The 20,018-nt window shown below is 39.7% G+C and overlaps 2 protein-coding genes across 2 annotated transcripts; both read right to left on the bottom strand.

Annotated features, from left to right (window-relative positions):
• Positions 1-1,395: 1,395 nt before the first annotated feature.
• On the bottom strand, positions 1,396-8,539 carry LOC308393731 (E-selectin-like). The gene is made up of 16 exons (XM_080877686.1): positions 8,493-8,539; positions 5,789-5,977; positions 5,581-5,659; positions 5,046-5,450; positions 4,824-4,928; positions 4,541-4,732; positions 4,239-4,424; positions 3,929-4,117; positions 3,660-3,845; positions 3,316-3,522; positions 3,006-3,194; positions 2,737-2,922; positions 2,412-2,618; positions 2,107-2,286; positions 1,871-2,000; positions 1,396-1,788 (listed from the first exon to the last, which is right to left on the bottom strand). The coding sequence occupies exons 2-16, from the start codon at positions 5,909-5,911 to the stop codon at positions 1,728-1,730; spliced, it is 2,625 nt and encodes an 874-aa protein (XP_080733812.1). The 5' UTR covers positions 5,912-5,977; positions 8,493-8,539; the 3' UTR covers positions 1,396-1,727.
• A 1,130-nt stretch (positions 8,540-9,669) lies between these two features.
• LOC308394455 (E-selectin-like) lies at positions 9,670-16,083 on the bottom strand. Its single transcript, XM_080878813.1, has 15 exons — positions 15,966-16,083; positions 14,031-14,220; positions 13,838-13,901; positions 13,315-13,719; positions 13,040-13,144; positions 12,757-12,948; positions 12,459-12,644; positions 12,149-12,337; positions 11,880-12,065; positions 11,536-11,742; positions 11,226-11,414; positions 10,797-11,003; positions 10,520-10,699; positions 10,278-10,407; positions 9,670-10,193 (listed from the first exon to the last, which is right to left on the bottom strand). The coding sequence occupies exons 2-15, from the start codon at positions 14,031-14,033 to the stop codon at positions 10,139-10,141; spliced, it is 2,298 nt and encodes a 765-aa protein (XP_080734939.1). The 5' UTR covers positions 14,034-14,220; positions 15,966-16,083; the 3' UTR covers positions 9,670-10,138.
• Between the last annotated feature and the right edge of the window lie 3,935 nt (positions 16,084-20,018).

Genomic DNA, 20,018 nt, shown 5'->3' with positions numbered 1-20,018 from the left:
GATTCTTGTTTTTCTTTGTACAGAAGACTGTGTCTTTTTCCTTGATGACTGATATAAAATCATTAGTTTTAGGATAAGATTTATTGAGTTTATCCCATCAAATTTACTTTGGGAAATTGCTCTGTCACAATAGTTAAACACAAAAATAAAAATGGTGGAATGGTGTATAGATCAGTAAAATAAGATATAAACAAATATACAAGCATATAAAAAAAACTTAATGAAATAAATAACAGAATGAATATTTTACAAGGTAAAACTACTAATCTATGCAACAAAAATTGTGATACACTTCTATCATTCAACTTCCTTCTATTTTTTCCTGAGTTAGTGTACATCTCCACACACATATCTGTAGAGTGGATATTATTTGATTCATACAGGGCCCTTGAATTGTTACTGATCCACGTGCTGTTATTATCTGTCATCTGCACCAGAAAAAAATAACAACAATAGTTAAGACTAACAGTACTTCTCATAAGTAACAATGAAGATCATGATGAAAAGGACTGAATAAGAAAATCCTGACTTATTTTTATAATAACACCATAAAATGCTCTGTGAACCTGTAAACACAAGCTGCTACTTCAGTTAAACATTTGCTTTTCTAATCAACTCAAATATAAACAAAAAAGGTGTTACAGCAGTAAAATAAGTGTGTTTTTTAAACACAATTAAAAATCAGTGTCAGGCTTTTGTAAGTTTCCCTTTTTTTTTATCATACAATAAGTGGATGTTGTCACCTTCAGCCTTATGTAAGACATTAGGTCCTTTTCCTGTACCACTAAAGTGCTTTCACAGATAACAATCAGTTTATTAAAACAAACAATCAGCAATGGGGAAATGAAATACACAGGAATACAGTTCTTCCTTCCTTGAATAACTGCTAATGACCTTCATGAGAGAGAAGAGAGAGGTCTGAGCATTTTCAAAAGACATTCTTGTTTAGCCCTTAAAAAAAACACACGGTGGCAGAAGGTCATTGTGAAACTGCAAGATCAGGTTGATGATGGGCAGAACTGATGAGTCAAGCTTAAATTCTGGTTCCACATGAGCCTGGAATAGATCCTGCTTGGCTACGCATTTACAGCAATGTGGTGACACAGCTGAACTGTTATTATTAGTCCTGATGAAGAAAAGTGAATGTGCCAACAGCAAACAAAGACATTTGTCTTCATATTTTTTCCAAAAAGGTTTATTAGGTTTGCATATATTCCAGAATTTCATAAAACATCAACTGTAAAATTTCATAGTATAAAAAAACAGTGAAGGTAAAAGAAAACACAACTTTACACATAAAAACAATAAAATAAAAATTCAATTCGAACTATCCTATTCTAAAATAAATAGTAAATAAATACATTATATAAATACAAATTATTCACATTTGTGCAGCTAAATGACAATTCACACATAACGTTATGTAACATTTATGGTGACATGAATCGTGCCACCTTTCCAGCATTTTCATGAAGTTGTAGAACAATATGTTCAATATGAAATTCCATTCTGGAGGATATACATGTTGTAACAACATTTCAGAGCAATTGCAGATCTTTTAAAAGTTTCAGGAAAATTCAAATGTCACATTATGTCACTCCTTGTCACATTTAGTATGGCTGTTTTTTTCCCATCTGTTATGCTAGTGTATATGATATGTACTTTTTGCATTTCTGTGGAGAAATATACAGCTGTCTGTAGCTGCCTTAGAGGAAGAGAAGTGTCTTCTATATTAGGCTGTCGGTGCTGTTTTTGTAGCTCTGTGGGGAAGACTCTATGTCAGAGTTGCTGTGAAAAAAGAGAGGAGAGGATAAGACAACAAACTTCAAAAGAAAGATGAAGGAAACAAAGAGGTGAATCCTTCTCTTACCTGCTCAGTTCATATGCGTCAGCTTTCTTCTTCATTTTTTTCAAGAGCCACAAAGCCATAGACACACCAAATAACAAGGCAGTGCCCCCTGTTGCCACACCAACGGTAACTGCAGCTACTGGAGCAGGAGCTGTGGAAACATTGTAAAACGTGAATAATGTGAACTTTTGAACAGAGATTTGTAAGTGTGCACATTTACATTTTGTGTACCATTTGATCTGTTGTTGCTCATTTACCTTGACAGGTGGGTTTCTCTGCAGTCCAGTTGCCATGATGACCACATGTCAGCAGCTCAGGTCCTTCTAATGAGTAGCCTTGGTCACAGGTGAAGGAGCACTGAGAGCTGTAAACTGACTCAGTACTGGAACAACTGATGTGACCGTTTTCAGGAGCCTCAAGCAACAAACATGTAACAGCTGTTGTAAAAGAAAGGAAGATATTGCATATTGAAAAAGTGATCTCACCTGTGCTCGTAAGATTCTGAACATGCAAATGACGTTTTGAACAACAAGTAATCCAGGTAAAATGGGTTCACATGTACCTGTGCAGGTTGGTGATCTGGAGGTCCATTGGCCTGGATGTGTACACTCCATGCTGTGTGCACCTTGCAGCTCATGTCCTTCATCACATGTAAAATGACAAACCATGCCAAGTGGATGGGGTGTGTCATGACTAAGAAATGAAGACAGAGAAGGGCTGCAGCTTATCTGACCATTTGTTGGGACCTCTGGAGCAGGACATCCTTTTGCTACAAAAGGGAAACAAAAGAGTAAAATATTACTAATATGTCATGACATAATCAATCCAAGAAAAAAACTGGAGTAACACTGTTTGTAGTAAATATTGATATAATTAGTCTTTCAGACCTTTGCATGTAGGTATGTTTTCATTCCACTGTCCGTCCTCAGAACACTTGATGGTGTTTGCTCCCTGCAGTTCAAAACCTTCTTCACAGCTGAAGCTGCAGGTGGAGTTTGGTCGCAGTTCAGTCTCAGATTCACTGCACTGCATGATGAGGGGAGCTTCTCTCTCTGGATTCTGGCAAAGGATGGCTGACACAGAAACATGTGTATTTTATTGAACGTGTCCTCATGATATAGAAGATGGTGGGTTATACTTTTCGTGTTCCTCTTACCTTCACAGTGAGGAATCTGCTGATTCCATGTACCTCCTGATGTGCAGGTCACTCTACTGGCTCCCACTAAATGGTAACCTTGGTCACAACTGAAGCTGCAGGTGTTTTTGTAGCTGAACCTCATATCAGCATCTTCTCCACAGCTGACAAAGCCATTTGTCAAGTTTTGCAGCGCAGGGCACTGAACAGCTACAAAAGAGAGAGGCAACAGAAGGAGTTAAATTAAAGCTTTTATTATAATCATCATGCAAATCATCCCCCAAATAACAAAAACTACACAACGATGAAAGGTAAAAACATGTGGCCGTACCAACACAGTATGGCTGGGATCCATTCCAATTTCCTGATGATTCACATTGCAGAGATGGAGATCCAGACAGTACATAACCTTCATCACAGATGAAACTGAACACCATGCCAGCTGGATGGGTTGCCTCATGACTAACAAAAGAAGACAGAGGAGGGTTGCAGCTTATCTGGCCATTTATTGGGACCTCTGGAGCAGGACATCGGTTTTCTAAAACAAAACAAAAAAGAAGAAGAAAGAAAATTATTTAGTAACATTTTAGAACATAATCACACAAACACTGTTAAAATGTTATGATGAGTAAAAAGTGTTTTCAAATAAATATTGATATAATTAGTCTTTCAGACCTTTGCATGTAGGTATGTTTTCATTCCACTGTCCGTCCTCAGAACACTTGATGGTGTTTGCTCCCTGCAGTTCAAAACCTTCTTCACAGCTGAAGCTGCAGGTGGAGTTTGGTCGCAGTTCAGTCTCAGATTCACTGCACTGCATGATGAGGGGAGCTTCTCTCTCTGGATTCTGGCAAAGGATGGCTGACACAGAAACATGTGTATTTTATTGAACGTGTCCTCATGATATAGAAGATGGTGGGTTATACTTTTCGTGTTCCTCTTACCTTCACAGTGAGGAATCTGCTGATTCCATGTACCTCCTGATGTGCAGGTCACTCTATTGGCTCCCACTAAATGGTAACCTTGGTCACAACTGAAGCTGCAGGTGTTTTTGTAGCTGAACCTCATATCAGCATCTTCTCCACAGCTGACAAAGCCATTTGTCAAGTTTTGCAGCGCAGGGCACTGAACAGCTACAAAAGAGAGAGGCAACAGAAGGAGTTAAATTAAAGCTTTTATTTTAATCATCATGCAAATCATCCTCCAAATAACAAAAACTACACAACGATGAAAGGTAAAAACATGTGGCCATACCAACACAGTATGGCTGGGATCCATTCCAATTTGCTGATGCTTCACATTGCAGAGATGAAGATCCAGACAGTACATAACCTTCATCACAGGTAAAAGTACAGGTGGACTGATAGCTGAATGAGCTCAGAGGATCGGAGCATTTCATTGATCCATGTGTCGGCTCTGACATCTTCTCACATTGAATCACTGTAGACAACAGGAAAAAAAACATCAGTCCATGACTCCATCACTGTGTAGTAAATAATAATATAATTACAAAAAAAAAAGTAGCAATATTACGAGCTATTAGCACTTAAACTCACTTTCACATGTAGGGGGTTTTTCTGACCATTTTCCTGACCCCGTGCACCTCAGAGGAGTCTGCACACTCAGCTTGTATCCTTCCTCACAGGAATACTGACACAAGGAGTCAAAGGAGAAACTGCCATAGTTGTGAGAGCAATTTACATGTCCTTTATCTGGAACAATCACCTCACTTTTGTTACACTGCACAACTGACAACAAATAAAACACACAGTTAGATATCAAATCCTTTATGTGACTTAAAATATGTATTTAAACTACGCTGTCATTTTGTTTTCTTACCTTGGTCACACTTGTCTCCAAAAAACCCTTCAAAGCAATCACATTTGTGGCTGTTGATGGTTTCAACACACTCTCCATGCAAACAGGAGTCAATCTTACAAGCCGCTGGAAAAGACAGACATGCTTTTAGAAATTTTACCTATTATAGTAAAATAATGTGTCACATAATTAATCTTAATTTTTTAATCTGCTCTAGTATGTTAGTCCCAAAATTTTGCTCACCTGTGTAGCACAGAGCAGTCTTTGATTTTGTACATCTCTCGTCATTCCACTTGCCTGGTTCTTTGTCTCTTTTAATGTACATCTCCACACAATCCTCACTGATCTTTGAATTTATTTCTCTCTCGCCATTGTTCGGTTCTCCTTTTGCCCAGTTGGTTGCTTCCTCTGTCAGAGGCTTGTTGGTTCCTACCCAGGTCCAGACATTATTGATCTTACGGATTCCAATCCAGTAGTAGCCATTTTTCTTGGGCAGCCAGTTGTTAAGATGCTCAATCTCTTCCCGGTTCTGGATGGCCACCATGTCTGTGTAGTGCTCCTGGCACCAGCTTCGTGCATTTTCCCATGTCATTGTGTTGTTTGAACAGAAATAAGACCAGGACTCTACACTAGTCCACATGCACAGCACTAAGGACAGAGAACAGAGATACACATTAGATGCATATGTGGCAGAAAGGATGGATTTTAAGAATTTCTCTTTGGTTGTAAAACTTGCAAGAGTTACACTGATGTTTCTGCTTGCATCAAAATTCTTTACCTAAGCAAATGAAGGTGAAATTCATCCATGAAGCAGAGCTCTTATATCCCCAGGTCTTAAGTAGTCCAAAGCAGGAATCCTATGAAAATAAAATCACAAAACAAGTTAAAATACATTTACAGCGTGCTATCATCATTAAATATAAGATAAAAGTGAAATAATGTTCTCTGAAAAGATTGATATTTAAATTACTAACCCTTCTACTCACCATGTTAACTAATATGCCTGATAGCCTACAGAAGATTGTTGATCCTTCCGCCTCAGTATATTTAAGGATAAAATGATTCTGAGTGTGATCCACTGGACTGCCTCCTCTTATATATGACTCCATCCTCCTACAGGAAGCCTTTCAGCGGAATTTCCCGCAACATTTCCCAATGCTGAATTCCACAGAAGGCTTCAGGATCATTTCCCACAAGAAAGAAAAAAGACAAAAAGAAAACTTCTATTGTCTGTCATCATCAAAAAAGCATTAAATGATATTAACTTAAACAAATTCAAATAAATTCAATCAATATAAGTATTGATAACTTTATATGCTGCAACACTGGCTGCCAGCTGTGTTCACACATTGTCTGGTCCTACGGAATCAGAATCTGAAATATCAGTTTATAAAACTGTTGGTTTTCTGTTGTCTTATGTTGAAACAGAGGATGATGATTTTCAGTGTGCTTGCCAAAACAGTTTGGATCTGGGTCAGCTCCACCGAGAGGAAACCTTTAGACCCATAGGGATGGAAACAGTGAGTAGAGCATTGATCTTGACGTGGAAATGGTTTGCATGATTAAAAAACGGGGAAAATATATTCATTAGAGAATAAGGTCAGGTCTTTGGCTCAGGTTTATAAAAATATTTGTAATCCTTTTCAGGTTAAACAAAGACACCGAAGTTTGTCATGAACAAGCGAGGGACATATTAGTAATAATCTAATTATAAATGGGTGGATATTATGAGGTACCGGGGAGCAGACTGGGAGACTGGGAAAACATCAAATGTTGTTATTTGTGATGTTTTTTTGTTTTGTTTTTTACAATGTATTACAACTGATGTATTTATTTATTTATTTGTGGTGAACATAAAGATGAACCACAGATAGAATATTTGTAACTGTTGCATAGATACTGGTTTATGCCATTTAGATAAAACAGGAATGAATAATGTGAGGAGAAAAATAAATATTATTCATAATGAATAAGTTGTAATAATTCATCTCTCAAAGAGTTACCTATCGTGTTAGAAAAGTCAGAGTTATTCAGAATGAATTATCAGAGTAGTCCTGCGTTGTTCCTTACTGTTTTGAATATGTCGTATCTGTTTCTATAAATAAGGATGAGTAATATCGTCTTATCTGTCTTTAGTTACTCATTATTGTCACTACATTTACACTTATTCATAAAAAGATAAAGGACATTATTTATCCTTCTGGAATTGAGCCACTGGTAAATTTTGTGTTATCATTTTGGCCAAAGCTTCCTTTCAGGAAGGCTTTCACTCATATACGCACACCCCCACACAGACACATGCATACACAGTAAGTCCTTGTGACTCATTTCATGTGAGAGTATAGTAAAGGATCACATCCTGACTTTAAACCTACACAATTATAAAGTTAAATTTATGCAATAGGTCAAATGTGACATTCCTCCAAAATCTTTGTCCATATCAACATGATGTCGTCACCCAGTTGCTGGAGACTTGTCAGCTGCACATCCATGATGTAACTCTCTCTAAAATGTGCTCTTTTGAGTTGAGAACCGGTGACTGTGGAGGCCTTTGGTTACAGGGAAATTGTCAGGTACAAGAATTTCAAAACTTACTTTTCATGCTCACATTTCTTTCTTGTGAAGAGTAAATAGAGCTATGGATTATTCTGGACCTGTTTTGCCATAAACTTGCACTGAATCTCTTAGCAATAGTATTGCTGTTCTAGTCAGTGGTAATAATATCTCATACTGAGTCACTAGAAGTAGAATCAGTTTACCAGAGATATAAAAAAAAACCCTAACAGCACTGAACCGTCAGCCTTAGTCAGAATTATTTATCATTATCTTTAAATGAAGTGAATGCATAAGTTCAATGAGGAGAATTTGTATTCACTCATCAGCCCTGCATGGGTATTCAGGTATGTTAAAATTATGTAAAAAAAACAAACAAAATAATGATGAAAAGTACAAGTTATTGAAATATGTAGAGCATGTTGTGTGGAAAGAAATATTTTAAAAACATTCAGACATCTGAAAGTGTGTATAAGGATGTATAAATATGCCAGGATGACCTGACTTAACTAACTGTGGTAGTTTCCTCAGTTTATACTGTCCTTTACTAATAATAAATTACTAATAACTTTGACTTGCTATTCTTTGCCCATTCTAATAGCCATCTGCTCACCTGTTTGGCTTTTTTTTCAACCTGGGTAATTATGAACACCCCCCCCCCCCCCCTCCCCCAAACAAAGCATGATTAAAATGCTTGTTATTAATACCAAAATAATATTTCCTGTTATTCCTTTTTTCAGATAACAGCCTTATCCTTTGCCAAGCTGCATACAAATGAATCAAGTTCAGGAGAAGATATGATATTCTTAATAAATCCCAAAGTTGGTAAATTTAATAGTTACAGCAGTTAAAGATGTGACAAATAATTATACAAATATAAATGTTCAATGAAAGTGATATTATGACAATCATATGACAATTTAAAATATTTCTAAATCAACAAAATAAGAACAGGATTTAAAATGGTGCAAAATTTTGTATAGGAAATATCAAACTTTAAAATAATCTTCACCACTTGATGTTAAATTGCTGCATTTCCCATCATTCCATTCTCCTCAGTTTCGTCCTGAGTTAGTTTACAAAAAAAACAAAAAACACTGCGGCTATTTGGCTCATTTGTTGCTGATGAATCATTACCGATCCGTATGCTGTTATTCTCAAACTGTGTCCAAATTTCACTCTTGTGTTTTTTGGGGAGTGGAATCCAGAAATACAGGGAGAAAATATCCTTTGCAGCAGGATAGAGACCAGACAGTCATCCTCCTCTTGGTTTCAACATCATGTCTGTGAATCTGGCCTGGCACCACTGTCTGGCCTGGGTCCAGCTCATTGTCTTGCTGGAGTCGTGATGCATCCCGCAGACAGTAGTCTCATCCAAAGAATTATCTGAAAACATTCAGAATAATTCATAGTGTGATGATTATAACATGTAACAGTGTTGCATGTTCCATGACATCAGTCACACATTTTGCTAGCATCAAATCTAAAACCCAAAGATAATATCAATAATTTATATCAACCTTAATCCTATATTATTAATCTGTTGCCTACCCAAGGTGAAAGGTGGATATATTTACATCCATTATGATGCATATTATCATTAGAAATGACTGATGAGAAAATGTCTCATTTACTCAGATGTTATGTTGTTTGACAGAAGCTGCTGCTGAAGTTAAATCTTTGCTTATCTGATCAACCCAAACATAAGATAAGAAAGTGCTGCAGCAGTAAAAATAATTGTGCGTCCATTCAGTGCATCTAAGGGTCATTGCCAGGTTTTTGTAAGCTCTCATTTTTACATTCAGGGCAGCCTTAGCATAGAATAACTCGATGTTCACAACATGTTGTCATATTCAGCCTTATGTAAGATATCTGACCCTTTCCTGTCCCACGAAAGTGCTTGCACAAATGACACTCAATTAAAACAATGGATAGAATACCCAGAAATATAGCTTTTCCTTCCTACCTCTCACTTTTCAATTTTATTCTGCTTTGTCATGTCCTTTATGATGGAAAGGTTGCTGGAGAGACAAAAGGTCCAGGCAGCTTTCAAAAGAGGTTCTTTCTCAACCTCTAAAAAAAGTCATGGTGGCAGAAGGTCATTGCTAAAACTGTGAGAGTCGGTGCATGTCGTGCAGAATTGATGAGCCAAGTTATGAAAGCAGACGGCTTCAGACCCTGCTCGGCTAAGCATTTCTATCATTGTGGTGACAAAACTAATGGAATATTTTTATTGGTCATTATAACAAAACATGGAAGTGCCAAAATCTAATTTTTTTAAACAATATTTATTTGTTTTGTGTGTACATGAGAACATTACAGTTACAGTGGCTCAGTAAATAAAAATAAAAATATAGCTTTGTACAAGCAAACACCTGAATAAACATTCACCACAATTTTCTTTTAGAAAATAAATACCACATAAATACTAAAAAGAATTCACAGGTATGCAGGGAAATGGCAGCTTACATGTTATGTGACGTTTAAAGTAACAGGAATAGCCACATTTTCCCAGCATTTTCATGAAGTTGTAGAACAATATGTTCAATATAAAATTCCCACTGGGAGGAAATACATGTTGAAACAACATTTCAGAGCGATCACAGATCTTTTTACAGTTTACAAAGGGATACAATGATTCAGTGGATGTGTCTAAATAAGCTCTTTTTCTTACATTGGCTTTGCCTTATTAGAGTGTTATACTAGTGCAAATAATATGTTGTGCAATAATGTGGTAAAAATTTACAGTATTCATATTTGTTTATTAAGAATATCAGAGATTTCTATATTAGGCTGTCAATGCTGTTTTTGTAGCTCTGTGAGGGAGACTCAGTGCTGCTGTAATAAAAGAGAGAAGATTAGCACTGAAATTTCAATAAACTTAAAAATAAAGAAAATAAAAATGGTTAATCCTTCTCTAACCTGCTCAGGTCGAATTTGGTTACATTCTTCTTCATTTTTTTCAAGACCCACATAGCCATAGACACACCAGATAACAAGGCAGTGCCCCCTGTTGCCACACCAGCAGTAACTGCAGTAATTGGAGCAGGAGCTGTGGAAACACGGTGAAATGTGAATAGCGTCAAACTTTGAACTGAAACTTGTTATGTTAAGTTTATGCATTTTAACTTCTTGTTCCCCTTGTTCTGTTGTTGCTTATTTACCTTGACAGGTGGGTTTCTCTGCAGTCCAGTTACCATGATGACCACATGTCAGCAGCTCAGGTCCTTCTAATGAGTAGCCTTGGTCACAGGTGAAGGAGCACTGACAGTTGTAAACTGACTCAGTGCTGGAACAATTGATGTGACCGTTTTTAGGAGCCTCAAGCAGCGGGCATCGAACAACTGTTGTAAAGGACAGGAAGATGTCACTTTCATGTCATTAACATACAAATGAAGTTGTGAACAACAAGTAATCCAAGTAAAATGGGTTCACATGTACCTGTGCAGGTTGGTGATCTGGAGGTCCATTGGCCTGGATGTGTACACTCCATGCTGTGTGTACCTTGCAGCTCATGTCCTTCATCACATGTAAAATGACAAACCATGCCAAGTGGATGGGGTGTGTCATGACTAAGAAATGAAGACAGAGAAGGGCTGCAGCTTATCTGACCATTTGTTGGGACCTCTGGAGCAGGACATCCTTTTGCTAAAACAAAGAAAAAGAAAGAAAGAAAGAAAATTAATCAGTAACATATAAGAACACAGACACTGTTAAAATTGCTATGATGAGTGAAAGGTGTTTGCAATAAATAGTGATACAACTAGGCTTTCAGATGAATGATGGCTGACACAGAAACATGTGTATTTTATTGAACGTGTCCTCATGATATAGAAGATGGGTGGGTTATACTTTTCGTGTTCCTCTTACCTTCACAGTGAGGAATCTGCTGATTCCATGTACCTCCTGATGTGCAGGTCACTCTACTGGCTCCCACTAAATGGTAACCTTGGTCACAACTGAAGCTGCAGGTGTTTTTGTAGCTGAACCTCATATCAGCATCTTCTCCACAGCTGACAAAGCCATTTGTCAAGTTTTGCAGCGCAGGGCACTGAACAGCTACAAAAGAGAGAGGCAACAGAAGGAGTTAAATTAAAGCTTTTATTTTAATCATCATGCAAATCATCCCCCAAATAACAAAAACTACACAACGATGAAAGGTAAAAACATGTGGCCGTACCAACACAGTATGGCTGGGATCCATTCCAATTTCCTGATGATTCACATTGCAGAGATGGAGATCCAGACAGTACATAACCTTCATCACAGATGAAACTGAACACCATGCCAGCTGGATGGGTTGCCTCATGACTAACAAAAGAAGACAGAGGAGGGTTGCAGCTTATCTGGCCATTTATTGGGACCTCTGGAGCAGGACATCGGTTTTCTAAAACAAAACAAAAAAGAAGAAGAAAGAAAATTATTTAGTAACATTTTAGAACATAATCACACAAACACTGTTAAAATGTTATGATGAGTAAAAAGTGTTTTCAAATAAATATTGATATAATTAGTCTTTCAGACCTTTGCATGTAGGTATGTTTTCATTCCACTGTCCGTCCTCAGAACACTTGATGGTGTTTGCTCCCTGCAGTTCAAAACCTTCTTCACAGCTGAAGCTGCAGGTGGAGTTTGGTCGCAGTTCAGTCTCAGATTCACTGCACTGCATGATGAGGGGAGCTTCTCTCTCTGGATTCTGGCAAAGGATGGCTGACACAGAAACATGTGTATTTTATTGAACGTGTCCTCATGATATAGAAGATGGTGGGTTATACTTTTCGTGTTCCTCTTACCTTCACAGTGAGGAATCTGCTGATTCCATGTACCTCCTGATGTGCAGGTCACTCTACTGGCTCCCACTAAATGGTAACCTTGGTCACAACTGAAGCTGCAGGTGTTTTTGTAGCTGAACCTCATATCAGCATCTTCTCCACAGCTGACAAAGCCATTTGTCAAGTTTTGCAGCGCAGGGCACTGAACAGCTACAAAAGAGAGAGGCAACAGAAGGAGTTAAATTAAAGCTTTTATTTTAATCATCATGCAAATCATCCTCCAAATAACAAAAACTACACAACGATGAAAGGTAAAAACATGTGGCCGTACCAACACAGTATGGCTGGGATCCATTCCAATTTGCTGATGCTTCACATTGCAGAGATGGAGATCCAGACAGTACATAACCTTCATCACAGGTAAAAGTACAGGTGGACTGATAGCTGAATGAGCTCAGAGGATCGGAGCATTTCATGGATCCATGTGTCGGCTCTGACATCTTCTCACACTGAATCACTGTAGACAACAGGAAAAAAAACATCAGTCCACGACTCCATCACTGTGTAGTAAATAATAAAAGTACCAAAAAGTAGTAGCAATATTATAAGCTATTAATACTTAAACTCACTTTCACATGTAGGGGGTTTTTCTGACCATTTTCCTAAGGAAGTACACCTCAAAGGTCCTGGCACACTCAGCTTGTATCCTTCCTCACAGGAATACTGACACAAGGAGTCATAGGAGAAACTGCCATACTTGTGAGAGCAATTTACATGTCCTTTATCTGGAACAACCACTTCACCTTTGTTACACTGCACAACTGACAACAAATAAAACACACAGTTAGATATCAAATCCTTTATGTGACTTAAAATATGTATTTAAACTACGCTGTCACTTTGTTTTCTTACCTTGGTCACACTTGTCTCCAAAAAACCCTTCAAAGCAATCACATTTGTGGCTGTTGATGGTTTCAACACACTCTCCATGCAAACAGGAGTCAATCTTACAAGCCGCTGGAAAAAACAGACATGCTTTTATAAGCCATGCTAATCATAGTAAAAATAATATATCAAATAAACTATTTCTAAATGTTTTATCAGTAGATTACCTTGATAATAATGAACCAGAATAACAAATCTAAGGCAGCTAAAATAAAGCATATAAGCCCCAAACTGTTGCTTACCTGTGTAGCACAGAGCAGTCTTTTTTTTCATACACCTCTCGTCATTCCACGTGCCTGGATTTTGGTCTCGTTTAATGTACATCTCCACACAGTCCTCACTGACTCCTACACTTTGTCCAGTTTTGCCATTGTTCGGTTCTCCTTCTGCCCAGTTTGTCGCTTCTTCTGTCAGAGTTTTGTTGGTTCCTACCCAGGTCCAGACATCATTGATCTTACGGATCCCTATCCAGTAGTAGCCCTTTTTTTTGGGCAGCCAGTTGTTAAGATGCTCGATCTCCTCCCGGTTCTGGATGGCCACCATGTCTGTGTAGCTCTCCTTGCACCAATTACGTGCATCATCCCATTTCATTGATTTGTTTGAATAGACGTAAGACCAGGACTCAACACTAGTCCACATGCACAGCACTAAGGATACAGAACAGAGATACACATTAGATGCAATTTTTTGCAAAAATGCAAAAAATGTTAAGTTTCTATCAGGCTATAAAACTTGCAGGTGGGATGATGTCTGCATTGCACATACTTGAGCAGATAAAAGTGAACTGGATCCATGATGCACGTGCCTGAAATAATCCATAGCACAATTCCTAAAAAATAAGTTAGAAAGATGCATTAACATACATTAATAGTATACTATCAATCACAGGCTATAAGATACAACTGAATAAATCTGCAGTGCAGAGAATGGAATTTAAACTGATTCAACTTCCACTTACCATTTTAAGTGATTCTTTAGCCTTTGACTTCAGTGCAGATCGATGTGATTCTGAGGGTTTTGCGCTGAAGTGCCTGCTTTTATGATGCTTGGCTTGGTCCAGGTTTCCTGAAAGCTTTCATAACAATTGGACTTTTGAGTGGAAACTCCACCCCGACTCTTATACTCCTCCACTCTACGAGAGGCTGTTCCTTTTGAGATAAAAAGAAAAGCAAAAGTAAAGTTAAAAAGAAAAGAAAAATAACAAATGAAATTCTGTTATTTATTAACACAGTTGCTATTTTCATTAGTATGAAGTTCTTTCAGTATTACTTTCAGTATCATTATCATAAGCAGAAAACAAGTGTATTTACTTCGGTTTACAAACTATTTTCATGAAGTTACTAGTTACTAGTGTATTACATTTTGTGCTACCTTATATGAGTATCACACTACACTGCACTGCACGTGCAAATATTGCATTTTTAAACATATGCACAACCACTGCATATAGTGTTCTTCACTGAGATGCCATCAAAACATGCTGCTCAGAGTGCTTTAGAGAACAATAACACATGCAAAAAGCCCCACACAGTCCATCAGCCCTGCTTCAAAAGCACCTGTGAACATCATTTAAGTGATCCTCTCATTAATTCGGGTGAGAATGTTGATGAGGAGAAGATCTGTCAAGCTAAACTGACTGAGTTAAAACAACAGGCAGTGGTTATTGAAGTCATTGTTCTTACTCTATTAACCATGGTTATCTGCAGGAAAACATGTACAGTCATCACTGCTTTGCATAAAAAGAGCTTCCCAGGGATACTGATGCTAGTAAGATTGCACCTAAATCAACCAATTATTGGAGCATGAAGAACTTTAAAGAGAGAAGTTCAGTTGTTATAAATACGTTTTCAGGGCACCTTACAAAGCCCAGCAAGCGCCAGTACCATCTCCTAAAGCAGGGGTTTCAAACACAAGGCAGGGGGCCAGAACTGGCCTGCCAAAGACTCCAATCTGGTCATTGGATAGTTTTTGGAAAATGTCAATGAGAGGATACATTTTATTTTTTCAACTGCATTTTCTATATTTTTATCAGCTTATGAAAATACCACGCTAAACTGAAATAGCAGAAAAGTTCCTACTTTTTTACTGTCTACGAAATAAAAAAAATTTTCTCCATGGGCTCACGTTATTAAAATGGGCATTTTTTGTTAATTAACAAGATGTTTTATAATTTTAGGACAGACTGGGCAATGAGCTACCAGACTTCTAATTTCTTACAATTTAAGTCCAAAGACTGATCCTGACAGATTTCTTTCATTTACCAAAACAGCATTTCTTTCTCACGAACAAAAAGAGATGTACTGTTGAAACTTATTTTTCTTGTATCACAGGGTTTAAATGTGTAGTTAAACTTCTTTAGATTGATAGAAAGAGTTTCACTGGTCTGGCCCACTTTACATGAAAGGGGGCTGTATGTGGCCCACAGTGTAAAATGAGTTTGCCATCCTTGTCCTAAAATTATTCAGTTGCTTAGGAAAGACAGCAGGCAGGTGTGAGTGTGAGTGAGACTGATGTTTTTCAAAAAACTACAGGTACTGCAGAGGCCTGTGTTAAAAGTCATTTTTTCTCTGATGAAGCCCCTTTACAATTGTTTGAGACAGCCAGAGAAATGATTGTCCAGAGACGAAAAGGTGAGCTCTAACATCAGGCCTGTGTCATGCCAACAATAATGAATCTTGTGACTATTCGTGTGTGGGGTTACGTCTCATACATAGGCGTGGGATCACTCACAATTGTGCCTAAAAACATAGCCATGAATAAAGAATGGCACCAAAACATGAAAGCATTTTTCCCAACCACCAACAAGAACATTTTGCTAAAAAACAATGCCATTCCCAGCATGCTGGAGCAAAAGTGATAGCTAAGCTTGGGGAACAGAGGTGGCTGCGCTTACCTCAGCTGTGGTGATGGGGCTCTGTGTGGGTTGAGTCACCTCTGATGTGTTTGTGGGTCGGTCTGTCTCAATAACTTTAGCGACATGTTGAATAGTACCCAGGGCTGTTCTCTTCGGTAGAATTATTTCGTGTTTGGAGTGGTTAGAGATGGGGACCTTAACAAATGGCCTTTGATGGTTGTTGATCTCAAGGAGCCCTTCCCCAACACTCAGGTGTCTCAAGGCAGTGTTCTCATCGGGTTCGTACAGCACCAGGGGGTCACAAATGTCAAAACTTTGGGGTACTCTGCACCACACTTGGACTGCTTTTCCAGCAGGAATGGTCACATTGCTCTTCCCAATTCTCACTGTGGCTGGGTCACATCCTGCTCTTTGTGGTACTTGTATGAAGTTTACCATAGCCATCACTTGCTCTTCGTCTGTACCAAAAGCTTTGCGTAGGAGACTATACAATAAAGCACTGGCCTCTCGGTCTGACTCTTGTGCTTGGATAATGGCGCCAAGCACGTTTGCTCCCAGGAGGGGCTAAGGGAGTGACAGCTTACTGACAAGGAAAGGGGCTTGCACAGTAAGATTGGGATCTTCGTGACCAGCGAGAGTGACTGTAAGTTCGACCCACCCATCATAAGGAACTGCTTGTCCGTTAACCGCATAAACTTCAAGTCCATCATTTAACAGCTCTTGGAGGGGTCGCACCTGATAGTTGGGAAAAAACCGCTGAACCCAATGTCTGTCCACTAAACTCACTTGTGAGCCAGAATCAAATAACACTGTCACTGGATAGCCACCAATCAAACACTTGAGAAGGCTTTTCTTTCCAACTAGGTGGACTTTACAGCTGTTTGGTGTTAAACTTTGGCAAGAGGTTACCTGTTGCTTTCTCTGGTCTCGCTTTGGCTGCTTTCTTTTTAGCTTACTGCAACGCCTTGCACACTCAGTGGTGAGCTGTGCAGAGGAGGACCTTACTGGCTGGGACTGTGACTCTGCGCCGGCCTCTGGCTGTCCCTTGACAGAGACCGATCCCAGTTTCCCTGAGTTTTGGTCCGCTTTAAAGATCCCACTGCTCGGTGTCCTGACTCGCAGCATACAAAGCAATGACTACAGTCCTGCAAGTTCTGCTCAGTACACTTTGGACAAAGGAACGCTTTCTTTTGGAGGTGGAGAACCAGATCAAGGTCCTGCAGGAGCAGTTTGATAGCAGCATGAATGAGAAAGAATATTTGGTTAATACGATGGCTCTGACAAAGGCCCGTCTGATCAGGGCAGGGAAGCTAACGTCCGCTCTTGGTGACGAACAAGTATGCTGGGAAGAAAGTGTAGCCCTGTTTGAGCAAGAGATCATCAATGTTGTGGGAAATGTCTTCATTGCAGCTGCTTGTGTGGCATATTATGGCGCATTTACTTCCCACTATAGACAGCTGCTAATTGACCAGTGGATAACGCAGTGCCAGAACCTGAACATCCCAATCAGTTCCACTTTTAGCCTGATTAACATTCTTGGTGATCAATATGTCATCCGCCAGTGGAATGCAGAAGGTTTGCCTCTTTTAGGTTCTATATGACCACAAAGATGGCCAACCCACATTACCTGCCAGAGGTTTGCATCAAAGTTACAATTATCAACTTCACTGTCACTAAATCTGGCTTAGAAGACCAACTTCTCAGTGATGTGGTGCGTCTTGAGAGTCCGCATCTTGAGGAACAGAGGAACGAGCTGATTGTGCGCATCAACGCTGACCGCAGCCAGCTGAAAGATATTGAAGACTGCATTCTTAAGCTTCTCTTTACCTCTAAGGGGAATATACTTGACAACGAGGAGCTAGTTCAGACTCTCCAGGAGTCAACGGTGACTTCAGAGGCCATAAAGCAACGTCTGGAAGAGGCAGAAGCAACTGAGCTGTTGATAAACTCTGCAAGGGAGCGCTACAGGCCTGTGGCCACTCGAGGATCTGTTTTGTACTTTGTCATTGCCAGTCTGTCAGAGATCGATCCTATGTACCAGTTCTCACTCAAGTACTTTAAACAGCTCTTTAATTCCACCATCGAGACATCAGAGCACTGTGCTAGAAGAGCGCCTTCAGATCCTCCTGAATCAAATCTTGCTAAACTCCTACATTAATATGTCAAGTGGACTCTTCGAGCAACACAAGCTTATCTACAGCTTTATGTTGCACATAGAAATCATGAGGCAGCGTGGCGAGATCTCTGATGGGGAATGGTGGCACTTCCTAAGAGGAGCTTCTTCACTGAAAAAGGAGTTTCCAGAGCGACCAGATGTGCCATGGCTAAGTGTTTTTTACTGGCAGACATGTTGTGAGCTGGAGGACACACTGCCTTGCTTCAAGGGCATCTCCAAAGAAATCACTAGAACCCATATCCATATTAAGCTAGGGCATTTTGAAGCATCTTTAAATCCAGAAAAATGGAATGGCTATGTGTCAGAGTTGCCTTCTCTCGAGGAGTCCAAAAAGGAGAAACAGGAGATAACAGGCTACTGGAATGAGCGATTGGGATCTTTCCAGAAACTAGTTCTTATCAAGAGCTTCATGGAAGAGAAGGTGGTTTTTGCAGCACCTGAGTTTGTGATTGTCAACTTGGGGAAGGAGTTTGTGGAAAACCCTCCAGTTGACCTGGCTAATCTCTATAATGACATATCCCCTACCACCCCATTGATCTTCATCCTCAGCACAGGTTCTGACCCAATGGGTGCCTTCCAGCGCTTTGCAAATAAGAGAGGGTGTCTCGACAGGGTCGAGGCTATCTCACTGGGGCAAGGCCAGGGACCTATAGCGGAGAAGATGATCCATTCAGCGCTGACAAGTGGCAACTGGGTCTTCTTGCAAAACTGCCATCTGGCTGTGTCTTGGATGTTAGCCATGGAGGAGCTCATTAAGACCTTCACTGACCCTGACACATCAGTCCATGAGAACTTCCGTCTATTTCTCAGTTCCATGCCGACCAAAGTATTTCCTGTTACAGTGCTCCAGAACTCCGTTAAGGTGACTAACGAGCCTCCTAAAGGCCTGCGAGCCAACATGCAACGAGCCTTCACAGAGATCACCAGCAGTTTCTTTGAACACCACATTTTGGGACACCAGTGGAGGAAGATTGTCTTTGGAATCTGCTTTTTCCATGCAATCATCCAGGAGCGGAAGAAGTTTGGTCCCCTGGGCTGGAACATCCGCTACGAATTCAATGACAGTGACAGAGAATGTGCTCTGCTCAACCTCAACCTGTACTGCAAAGATGGCACCATCCCTTGGGATGCTCTGGTCTACATCACTGGTGAGATCACATATGGAGGGAGAGTGACGGATGCCTGGGACCAACGGTACCTAAGGACAATCCTCAAAGGCTTTTTTTCTCCAGAAACTCTGCAGCCTGGCTACACGTACTCCCCCTCAGGTGTTTACTACGCTCCAGAGTCAGATGAACTCGAACAATATAAGTATATTGAGAATCTTCCAATCATTGATGATCCTGAGATCTTTGGTATGCATGAGAATGCCAACTTGGCTTTTCAGCGTCAAGAAACTATAACTCTGATCAATACCATACTGGATGTTGATCCTCGTTCTTCAGCACAACAGGGAGCTAAGAGTAACGATGACATAGTCTGCGAGCTCGCCGAACTGATTTTAGCCAAACTGCCCGAGCGACTGGACATGGATGAAGCAATTGACACACTGTTTATCAAAGACACCAATGGGCGCATTAACTCCCTCACAACTGTTTTGGCCCAAGAAGCAGACCGATTCAACAACTTGCTTAAAGTTCTCAGGATGTCTCTTATCACTCTGCAAAAGGCAATAGCAGGTCTCGTTGTGATGTCAGAGAAAATGGACCGAATCTACACAAGCTTTCTGAACAACCAGGTCCCCACCCACTGGGCAAACTCTGCCTACCCTTCCCTCAAACCGCTGTCTTCTTGGGTCAGAGACTTGACTCTCAGAACTTCCTTTATCCAGACTTGGATCACACGTGGTCAGCCCAAATCACTTTGGATCTCCGGGTTCTTCTTCCCTCAAGGCTTTCTTACTGGAGTGTTGCAGA

Source organism: Rhamphochromis sp. 'chilingali', assembly GCF_963969265.1.
Source record: "Rhamphochromis sp. 'chilingali' genome assembly, chromosome: 3".
NCBI lineage: Eukaryota > Metazoa > Chordata > Actinopteri > Cichliformes > Cichlidae > Rhamphochromis > Rhamphochromis sp. 'chilingali'.
This window is presented reverse-complemented; position numbering and strand designations above follow the sequence as displayed.

Excerpts from the sequence above, each read along its gene's own strand:
- LOC308393731 (XM_080877686.1), bottom strand. The coding sequence starts at position 5,911 with ATGGAGTCATATATAAGAGGAGGCAGTCCAGTGGATCACACTCAGAAT. Across the intron at positions 4,733-4,823 it reads TGGAGACAAGTGTGACCAAG|TTGTGCAGTGTAACAAAAGT; the intron begins GTAAGAAAACAA and ends ATTTGTTGTCAG. Across the intron at positions 4,118-4,238 it reads ATCCCAGCCATACTGTGTTG|CTGTTCAGTGCCCTGCGCTG; the intron begins GTATGGCCACAT and ends TCTCTTTTGTAG.
- LOC308394455 (XM_080878813.1), bottom strand. Across the intron at positions 13,145-13,314 it reads GACTGCTCTGTGCTACACAG|CGGCTTGTAAGATTGACTCC; the intron begins GTAAGCAACAGT and ends TGTTTTTTCCAG. Across the intron at positions 10,194-10,277 it reads ACCAAATTCGACCTGAGCAG|CAGCACTGAGTCTCCCTCAC; the intron begins GTTAGAGAAGGA and ends CTTTTATTACAG.